Source organism: Etheostoma cragini, chromosome 11 (genome assembly GCF_013103735.1).
Source record: "Etheostoma cragini isolate CJK2018 chromosome 11, CSU_Ecrag_1.0, whole genome shotgun sequence".
Taxonomy (NCBI): Eukaryota; Metazoa; Chordata; class Actinopteri; order Perciformes; family Percidae; genus Etheostoma; species Etheostoma cragini.
This window is the reverse complement of record NC_048417.1, coordinates 26,274,074-26,284,961: the sequence shown is the minus strand read 5'-3', so window position 1 is coordinate 26,284,961 and position 10,888 is coordinate 26,274,074. Positions and strand designations below refer to the sequence as shown.

At 38.6% G+C, this 10,888-nt stretch overlaps 1 protein-coding gene across 1 annotated transcript; it reads right to left on the bottom strand.

Annotated features, from left to right (window-relative positions):
• Nucleotides 1–4,420: 4,420 nt before the first annotated feature.
• Nucleotides 4,421–5,676, bottom strand: LOC117952701 (NAD(P)H dehydrogenase [quinone] 1-like). Its single transcript, XM_034885216.1, has 5 exons — nucleotides 5,465–5,676; nucleotides 5,258–5,388; nucleotides 5,070–5,183; nucleotides 4,837–4,938; nucleotides 4,421–4,748 (listed from the first exon to the last, which is right to left on the bottom strand). Exons 1-5 carry the CDS (start codon nucleotides 5,502–5,504, stop codon nucleotides 4,449–4,451), a joined length of 687 nt encoding a protein of 228 aa, XP_034741107.1. The 5' UTR covers nucleotides 5,505–5,676; the 3' UTR covers nucleotides 4,421–4,448.
• Between the last annotated feature and the right edge of the window lie 5,212 nt (nucleotides 5,677–10,888).

Genomic DNA, 10,888 nt, shown 5'->3' with positions numbered 1-10,888 from the left:
CAGGTAGATCTATGGATAATCTAATCTTTCAGAAATTTGACCGACCGGGTTGACACTTCAGCGTGAGAAATCGGGGGTGTGGCGTGTGAGCGTGTGAAACCGGTCAAATGCGTGTGTCTCACGGCCAATGCGTGAGAGTTGGCAGCCCTGACATCTGGTGTAAAGCTTTATTGTCAGTGAGTTGCGCAAATGTGCAGTAGTACCTACTGTAGCAGTGGTAACAGAGTGGATTGGTGTTTGTATCATTTCTAACTGCTATTATGAAATATCACAATATCTTATTCTGTCTTCTTTAGATTATATGACATCAAGGGGAATGGCTATAATGGCCCATATAAACAATTACAATACTGGTTGGGGAGGACCATGATCCTGTTTGAAATTTCAAACGGATTTAGGCATCTTCACATCAGCTGATTGCGGGGCGAGCTGCTCGACCGGAGGCTTACTCCACTACACCACCCACTCTCCATTGCAGCTTTGCCACCACACACACAAGCACCGGCCAAACAGCGACATGTTTTCACCGGAGGTTAGAGGTAAACACTTAGAAATAACACTTGGGGATGCCTTTTATTCGTTTATCTAGATAAGTGTAACAGTACTTATCTGAACTAACAACATGATCACTGTCACTAGTTCGAAAGAAAACATTGACGTTCACTCTGTACTATTCACTGAAAGCAAAAAATAAAGTCATTGTATGCACTGCTGCTTTGCTAAATAAAGGAGATAAATGAAGGAGACTTCCCCACAATCTTGACAATTCCTCATTCGCCCTCTCACGTCTGGCAGGTTCGTAATTATTTGGCTGCTGGCCTTTACTCCTCTTCCAAATCCCAGTCAGTCACCGTGGTTCTGGTGCCAGGCTGAGACTTTGCTCCCCATTGTGACGTCATTGCCGAATTGACTTCATAAACCTGCGAATGCCAAAAATGACAAAAAACTATGTTCCAACACTATTTGGAGACATTTTTAAAAATGATATACATATTTTGAGTGTTTTTGTACCCAATAATCAACAGTGGTGGTTAACCTGCAACATGGGCTTTAAGGTCATCACAGGTGAAACTGAGAAAAGGAAAAAATATGTTGATATTCAAATTTCTCTGCAGTGTACTATCATCTCAGTTTCAGAAAAGATTGCAAGTGCTTTCAATGATTATTTTATATCATCTGTTAAAGAAATGGCAACAGACTTTCCCACTTCCTTCTCTTTCTCACTAGTTCTTGCTTCAATACCTTCAGTTTTCATTCTCTGAGATCTCTCAGAACAGGGTGATTAAAACGCTGCACTCACAAAAAAATGTCATGCCTGTGATATCCATGGTGTAAACACTTCATTTATAAAGACTCATGCTGATGGACTCATACTCTTTTTCAGCACCTAATCTACCAATGTATTATGCTATCTATCATTCCCACTAATTGGAAAATTGCTTAAATCACTCCTACTTTTAAATCTGGTGATCACACTCTTGTTTCAAACTACAGAACTATTGCTATACTTCCAGTAATGTCTAAGATGCTTAAAAAAGCCCTGCATAACCAGCTAAGCTCTTACCTTAAACAAACAACTGGCTCAGTGACTGTCAAAATGTTTTCGTGGGAAGAGCTCAACCATGTTGGCATTACTACTCTTCACTGAACAAATGCGTGGCTCTCTTAACAAAGGTCACATAACTTGAGCTATTTTTATTGACTTTCCTAAAGCTTTTGACACAGTGAACCATCAGATCTTGCTTAATAAACTTCACTCATTTATTTTGTCTTCAACTGTGATAAAAAATGCTTTTGTCCTACCAACAACAGGTATCAAGACTTTAAAATAAATCATGCAACATCCCAACCCCGAAATCTCTATATTTGCATTCCACAAGGCAGTATTCTTGGACCCTTGCTTTTTCTTTTGTACATCAATGATTTTCCTCAAGTGTGTAATCATTCAAAAGGTCTACTGTATGCTGACGATAATGTGATCTTTCTCTCTGATTCAAATCCTATGTGTATTTTCACTCATCCAGAAAAATCTTTGACTGATTCTATTACTTTTGCCAACCCAGAACTTGTCATCACAAAGACTTGGTGTGCTACTTGATTTGCACCTTACATACCGGGAACATGTGTCTAACTTAACAAAACAGTTGAATCTGAAACTTTATGTTTATAATCTGTTTCTTCTTCTGTTTCTGAAACCTACCTACATGCAATTGTGTTTTCAACTAAGTCCTACTGTCTTCGAATTTGGTCTCTTACCACAAAGAAAATTACTGAACCAATAGCATGACTATCCCATCGAGCTCTAAAGGTCCACAGTAACCTTCCAAAGTGGTCTCACCATTGCATTGCACTTGCACATTCTAATGCCTTGACTTACGAAAACTTCGTAAACAGCCACGCAATTGCATTTTATTTTTAGATTCAAAATGCCAGCTTATCAGCACTAGCTGCACTTCTTCACTTTGGTCAGAAATCTTTTTTCTATGCATACACCAAGATTTGGAATGACATACCACATCACATCATCGTCTCATGCGGAGGTGTGTCCGACGGTAAATCCAGAGGGTCAAAATTACGATATCGCGAATAATTTTCCAGATGGAGTCAAGGGTAAATTTGTGACCACATTTGTTGCAATCACATTAAACACTGTTAAAGTAACAATTTTTCCATAGCCTACATGTAGTTTGCTCATTTTTGAATGTTATGCTTGTGTTGTTCCATATTAACGTAGCTGCATCTGATGAAACCTGCATCAGCAACGCAGCCGTTTCTGCCAACTAACAGCAGGACCTCCTGAGGAGGGATCACAATCCACGATCTGCCCACACAACAACAAGACTACAAACATAAACATGTTACACGCTCTCCAAGACTTTTTTATTGTATATTCTATATTGTTTTCACACTTCACTGGGACATTGTTGCAAATAATATACATTGTTGCAAATATTTGGTGTGTTAAAAACACACCAAATATTTTATCCATTAGATAGTTAACGTGAGCTTTTACTTTGAAAAGTAAGAAAGATATTTTATTCCAGATGCGATCTTTTATTTTGAAAAGTAGAAACTCTGGGATGGCAAAAGGATTTTTTTAGTTTGTCTATAATCTGCATTTATTTTAGACGAACATATATTTTAAGTGTTTTTATCCATCAGTATGATAGTCTGCATTTATCTTATACAGGTTTAGTTTAAAAAAAAGTATTCATTAAAATGAGTAATTTTTTTTTAATTCATTTATATGATTGCCGTTAACGGAAATCATATAAATAAATTAAAAAAGAAATTTCGCGATTTTGCATTTTTTACCCTCTGGATTTACCGTTGGACACGCCTCCGCATGAGACGAGACCGCATGAGACGGGACGGATGACATGGGACGCTCCAGGCTGCAGGCCATATACTCTTGGAAAAATAGCAAAAACGCAATGAATTATGGAAATCAATTGGAATCTTGGATGTAATGCTCAACGACCCTGAAAAAGGGAACAAGTTCCAGGATGGATAGAAAATTATCTGTAGAGGTTAGAAAGACCCGGAAGAGACCTCCATAACCACTAACTCTAAACTTACCGATTGTTGCAGATCTCTTATGGTTATCAAATGATTAAACTATTTAGTGGGTTGAAATAAGGGAACACATTCAGAAATGAATGGCAAAATTGTTGCTTTAACATTTTTCAATTGATTACAAGCATGGTCACAAATTTACCCATGACTCATCTCGATTATTAAAACTTTTGTATTTTTGACCCTTTGTATTTACCGTTTGACACGCTTCGGCATGAGACAGGATGCTTCAGCCACACCAGTCTCAGTGTGTCACCATGGTCTGTGCAAACTCCTTGTTAAGCAGTTTTCAGATAGATTTCTGCTGGAAACCTTCTCCCCATCAAAAGCGGAGGAGTTTCCTCCCAAGTCAAAACAAGGATACATTTCTGGAGATGGGCGCTGCAAACTAAATCCAGAGTTGTTAAGTCAATAGGCCATTAAGGCCTAAGTACAAGTAGCGTTTGCACAAGTTTAAGGTTTAAAGAGCATCAGCTGCTCTAAAAGTCAAATGTAAGCCTACCCATGAATAGTAAATGGGTGAGGCCGAAGTGCAAACCTAAAGAGTAGCGTTTACATTAGGAAATTAGTGTTATAAATCCGAAGTCAGCAATATAGTTTTATAAGATTTCCAGCAAGAGCGTGGCGGTCATGTGGCCTAATACTTGTCATGGCACATTAACTGTAGATAGCCACAAAGCTGAATGACCAACAGTGGTCGAGAACTACGAAGACCCATATAGTGCAAATGTTGATGACCTTACAATAATTACAAGAAACCAGCCCTTGATGGTGGAATTATGAAATGCCAAGTACGCACTAGAAGTCAGAATATAATTAACCTTTATTCCCCCCCACAAAGACACAATAACACTCATGGGGCCAGGCAGTCTTCAGACTCCAGCTTTCATCTGGCTGTTGGGTGGAATCACCATTCCGAGGTGGACCCCCACTGTCAGTCCAAACTCCTTGGTGGCCTGCTTCTCATGAAGCTCAGGCTTCAGCTTGTAACCCTTCTCACCATCAAAGCAGTCCAATGGAGTGAAGGAAAGTACTTTTTCTCCCATGAGGCCTTGCAGTCGCATACGCCAGCCCTCCAGCATTGTGATGCGTGCCTCAGAAGGAATGTAAGAGGGAGCCCAGAAGATCTGAGGAGCCAAAACCTGGAAGCCACAGTAGTGCAGGATGCCATTCTGGAGGATAGAGAGACACATTTAGTTACTTGGAATGGAACACAATAGTTAATTTAATGCTTGGTTAAATCAAATCATGTTGCAGTACCTGTAGTGGCCACAGTGTGACATTCATGTCTCCATTAATGCCATTTGCACTAAACATAGTCTCATGAGACCCAGTGGTGAAAGACAGCATGGCTTTCTTGTCCTGTGCAGAAAGCCAACAGATTACTAAAATATTTTCTGCCATATCTGCCTCTGGCATTTATCTGCACTAAAGTAACAGTAGTTTAAAGTTACTTTAATCTAGTATTGCAAATACTCTTATGTATCACTTACCTTGAAGATTCCCTGGCTGTATCGCTTATCTTGTGAGTATGCATAGCCCAATGAGAGTACTCTATCAATCCAGCCCTTCATGATTGCAGGAACAGTGAACCAGTACATGGGGAACTGAGAAGTAGGGCTTAGAGTTAAATTAGTTTAACATCAAGGTTTAATCAAACATTACTATCACCTGCCATTACCTGAAAGATGATGAGGTCTGCCTGAGTGAGTTTACGTTGTTCCTCAGTGATGTCAGCACACAGTTTTCCTTCCTCCCATGCAAGTTTAGTCTCCTCCGCATAGCAGAAGTGTTCACCATTCTTAACGTCTCCTACAGAGATAATATGCTTCAATTCTGAACAACATAATCAAGCAGAATTTAAAATTCAAGTAAGAAGTTTATATACCAGTGATATCCTCAGCAGTAGCAGTTGCTTTAAACTTCATAGCATACAGGTCAGATACTTCTACTGTGCAGCCATGAGCAGCTAAAACTTCTACTGCAGCATCTTTGGCTGCAGCGTTGAATGAGCCAGAGCTCTGGTGAGCATACACGATCAACACTTTTGTTGCAGCTAAACCAAAGAAAAGATTGAGTGCACATCAGATAAACTCAGCAAGTGAAACACTAACAACCTTAAATCAGAACAATATACAAAAGCACAGCTTAAAAACTAACCCATTCTAAAGCAGGCGGTCAATTGTAAATGATAAGCTTTAAAATTTGTTGGTATGTTGATGGAAAGGGCAGCTCATTCTAGAGTAATTCTCAAGGTGCCTTTTTTATACACCACCCTCAGACAGTTTCTGGTTCATTTGCACTTTCACAGGTGCTGTCAGTCAGCAATCAGGGTCATCAATCAATCCGCTGGTGTCTCAAAGGACCCATGTCTTTCTACACACGCGTCCAGCACTCGTCTGCACTGTGACTTAGCTACATATCTCTTACTGAACATGGAGTACTTAATTAAGTGAGGAATAAAACGCATGTACCATTAAAAGCCAAGAATATGTTTGTTTAACAGTTAATCCAGCTGCCGATTTAGCCCTTTTTAAACATACAATAAACTTACAAAAATGTTCTTGCACATACTTTACATCTTCTACTTCACCGTGTTTTTTCCATTTTAACCTGCCCAGAAACAGACAGTGTCTTTGTGTGTCATCATTTGTGTGTCTTTTATACAGTGACTGTGTGGATATTTTTGAGCCCATGCATGTCTGTCTTTGTCTGTCTGTGTACAAGATGTTTAAAAAATGTTGCGGCCTATAGCTCACTCAGTTAGTGTGCTCGCCCCATGTTGGCTGAGTCCTGCAGCAGTCTGGGTTCAAAGCCAGCCTTTGGCCCTTTGCTGTGTGTCATCCCCCATCTATCTTTACCCCTTTCACATCTTTCCACTGTATCTCTATCTAATAAAGGGACAAAAAAAATGTTGTGCCACTCTGGATGTCTTCAAACCAAATGAAGCAGATGTGGCTCAGGGATCCTCTCCTATTGTTACTGGTTTCCAGCTCTGTTTTCCTTGACATTACTTTTCTCTAACGAAACAGTTGCCGGCGGTCGAGCTCACTTACAAATGTTGCCCTGTAAAAAAGATATATTGTCTCAGTAATGGACATCAAAGGCATGAGACATGAGCTATAACACATCTGGGACCAAAATCCACCCTGTTCCCATATATCCAGCCACTGTGAAGAGGAGGGGTTAATGAACAACTGCAACATATTTGCACATAGTCAAACATGCATGCAAGCACGCCACATAAGTGAGACATGTGGATACATTTTGTCAGCTATCCTTCTTCCCATTGTCTCTCTTTTTATCTACCATTGAAAATTGATTTGAGTTGCAAGGGTTGATAGGCATTTGTCAATTTGCATTGTTAAAATTCAACAGTATAATTTATTATTGTAATTATGAGGCCGAATCTTTTCATCTCAGTGGCCTCTCTGTTTTTTTACACTATTCCCACACTAGTATGTTGGTCCTTATTGTGCTTCATATTGATCCTTTGGCGGCATTCCCTCTGTTGTGAAAGAAAGGGATCATGTGTTTTTCCAGGAGTTATGTTTTTATGGTTTGTAATGTATTAAGTTATGTGTTCCCAGGATTTGTTTCAAAATTGCAAGAAGAACATGCATGAATGTTTCCCACTTTCTGCTACATGTGTCTGGTGTTTGGTGTGTGCTGCCTGAGGCTTTACAGAACATCTGTTAATCCCCCTTTACACAAAACCACAACAATGCACTTAGAGAGTACATAGGGGGATTCAAAATGCACATATGTGAAGAGGCTCTCAGCTTGTTTATTATTCCTATAAATGCCAAAAAACAATATGAAAATCTAGCCTACAGTGCCCTCACAAGCTGCTGAACTATGTGTGTAAAATTGAATTACGAGAAATACCAGCCTTGAGTGTATGGCTGCAGCCTAGAGAGTCCCATGTCATGTTGTCCCAGAGCTTCCACCTTTCAAAATAAAAGCTTGCATCTGGAATAAAATGAGTTTACGTCGACTATCACGCTATGAATAATATACTTAAAATATTGAAAAATATACACCTGTCTATAAAATAAATGCAGATTATAGGCAAGCTGAAAAAAATCCTTCTGCCATCCCACCTGGTGCCGTCCCGAGCTTCTACTTTTCAAAATATAAATACTTAAAAAATATATCTTTCTTAGCCTACTTTTCAAAGTAAAAGCTTGCATCAACTATCATGCTAATGAATAAAATATTTTTTGGTAATTTTACAGTACAACACAGTAATGGCAATCATAAAAATGAATAATATACTTTAAAAAATATATGTCTACAAATAAATGCAGACTGTCATACTGATAATTAAAAAACTTAAAATATATGTGCATTTATAAAATAAATGCAGATTACAGGCAAACTAAAACAATCCTTCTGCCATCCTGCCTGGTGCCGTCCCCAAGCTTTTACTTTTCAAAATAAAATCTGTCATCTGGAATAAAATACTTTAAGATATAGGCTCTCTTCATTTTCAAAGTGAAAGTTCATCTATCATGCTAATGAATAAAATTACTTGAAATATTCAGTGTTTTTTTTAAATATTTAAGAAATATATGTCTGTCTCTAAAATAAATGCAGATTATAGGCAAACTAAAAAATTCCTTCTATAGCTGCGATTTGGAGCCTCTCCCGTGTCATGCCCTCTCGCCATGCCAATAACTATATTGTATATTAGTAGGCTACATTGTATTTGCAGCAATGTCCCAGTGAAATGTGAAAACAATATAGAATATAAAATTAGAAAGGAGTCTTGGAAAGGGTGCAACATGTTTGATTTTGTATTCTTTTTCTTGTGTGCAGATCCTTGTTATCCCTCCCCAGGAAATCCTACCATTAGTTGCCAGAAATGGCTGCGTTGCTGATACAGGTTTCATCAGATGTAGGCTATGTTAATGTCAGGGAACAACACAAGAACATTCAGAAATGAGCAAACTATATTTATGGTAAAAATATTACTTTAACAGTTTTAAACATCACTGTGGTCTAGAGACCCCACCCTTTGTGAGATAGTACTGGGGGTCCAAGAGCCAGAGAGTCAGACAAATTTGGGGGAGAGCCGTGTTAGGTTGACTCTGTATCTGTCTCTAGGATATCCTATGCAATAAAATGGATTCACACATCCACGTCTGAGATTTTGACTACTAATTGAATGAACCCTGAGATGGAGCAGGATTTATTTCCAACACACGCTGCCAACCCCGTCCCCGTCAACCTGGCAAACCAGAAAAGCGTCCCCCCGTTGATTAAGCTCTTCAAATGACAGGCGGGCGCAAAACTGGTACACATCAAGTTTACAGGACACACTGAAAGAGGATCTGCTGACGGTTGGTTTCTGTTCTCAACACCACTGGCTCAGTCAAAGGAACTAAAGAAACCTTCTTGGTCCAAACTTCAGTCCAGATGGGGGAGCTAATGCTCCACAAAGCCGTTCAACGACCCCCATGGAACACACCAGAGGAAGGAGGAGAAGGCGTCAGAGGAGGAATACTGCAGTAATATTCAGCTTCCAGAGTGAAAAGTGTGCATGGCATTGCTCTCTTTCTGTCTCTCTCTCTCTCTCTCTCTCTCTCTCTCTAGCTCTCTCTCTCTCTCTCCACTCAGTTGCAGGATCATTATTGGATGAATGAATGTATTTCTAGTCCTCAGCTCAGAGACGCCACTCACACTACCTGTTCAACTACAAATAAAAACACTGTAGAATAAGAAGGCTTATTACACTTATATCTTTTTGTACATGTAAAAAGCAATAAATCCTGTCAAACATTTTACACTGACTGCTGTCGTTGTTTTAACTTATTTTCCCAAAAGTAAAACAGACATTATCAGGACAAAAACAAACTTTATTTCAGTACTTTACACGCTTGTTTTTTTCACTTTTGAAAGTCCGAGAGCATTTACAGAAAGTGATGTTGGGTTTAACTCCATTTGCATAATGTTATTACAGTGATACAGGATGCAATTATTCAAATTTTATATATTATTCAAATGATTCATATGGAATAAGAACGTAAACTTACAGAAGAAAGAAGTACAGAAATGTAATCCAGCCCTGATGAGAATGATAATTAAACTTCCTCTCAGACCAGAATATTCTCAACGGCAAGTTCAGTTAATAATTCACCAGCGCGGAGACGCTGCACAAAGAGACCCACAGACACGCAGACTCACCAGGACTATAACCTGAGGACACTTTAACCCTCTGGTTGTCTTCCTGTCCACTTTGGCTTTTTCTGGGTGGAAATGTCAACATGTTGTTGTACTTTTCTTGACGTTTGTGTCAGTTTTATTCAAATTTTTTGGTCACTTTTTTGAGCTTTTTAAATAATGTTCTACTCCATTTTTTAACAATTCCCTGTGGCGTTTTCTGTTTTTTTTTTTTTTTTCATTTTGTCAGCGTTTTTAATAATGTATTTTTTTGTTGATTTTTTTCCTGCGTTTTTTTAGGATTATTAGGATTAATGCAAACGGGTCAAATTCCACCCGGGAGGGTTAAATGACCGTTAATCTACAGTTATGCTGTTGTAATCTGTTGAGTCAGCTTCACAATATCTAAATAATTTAATAAAACAAAGAAAAACTAAATTCAGCCACATGTTCAGGTGGAGGAATCTCAGTCAGAGACTTCTCAATATGATCACTTTTGTGTTCTTGTGAAACGTTGTCTTTTTGTGGCAAAAGGACACTACACAAGTTCACATTTCATCAAGAACAGTTCAGATTCTCCGAAATGTTCCGGTTATAGCTTTCTGCTTGTTGGAGTAAAATTAAAGTAAAAATCAAAGCTCAATAAGAGTTATTTTTCTAGAAGTTTTTTTCAGTATTTGTGTTGTCCTGAGTTTGTGTAAATAGTTCATAAAGTGGTTACACAATACCAGCAAGAAGGCATTGTCTCAAACTGTCAACAGGGTTCTGTGAGAGCGATTACCAAGAAGGTTAAGTAAAAGTGTATTGTCTTTGTTAAATTAATAATATGGGTTTAACAATAAAACAAGCTAATTTTTTATGGTGTCCCAGACTACTACCACTAGGAGTGGAGTAGCTCCGTTAAGTTGTTTTTAAATTGCGTTTAATGTCAAGTTAACTTTTTGTTTTAACTATTGTGGCCTAGCGGCCCACTTGAACCCTGCTAACAGTCTGCTAGTGGCCTGTTAAGACACTGATTCTAGCTAGTGAATGATAATGAGGTCTGAATCTCATTCAGTCATTTAGGGCTTTTACAGTTTTTTTCAATCGCTAACAAGCGCTTACCCATACTTCAGATATTTTTTCTAAACTCTTAACACAGACTCAC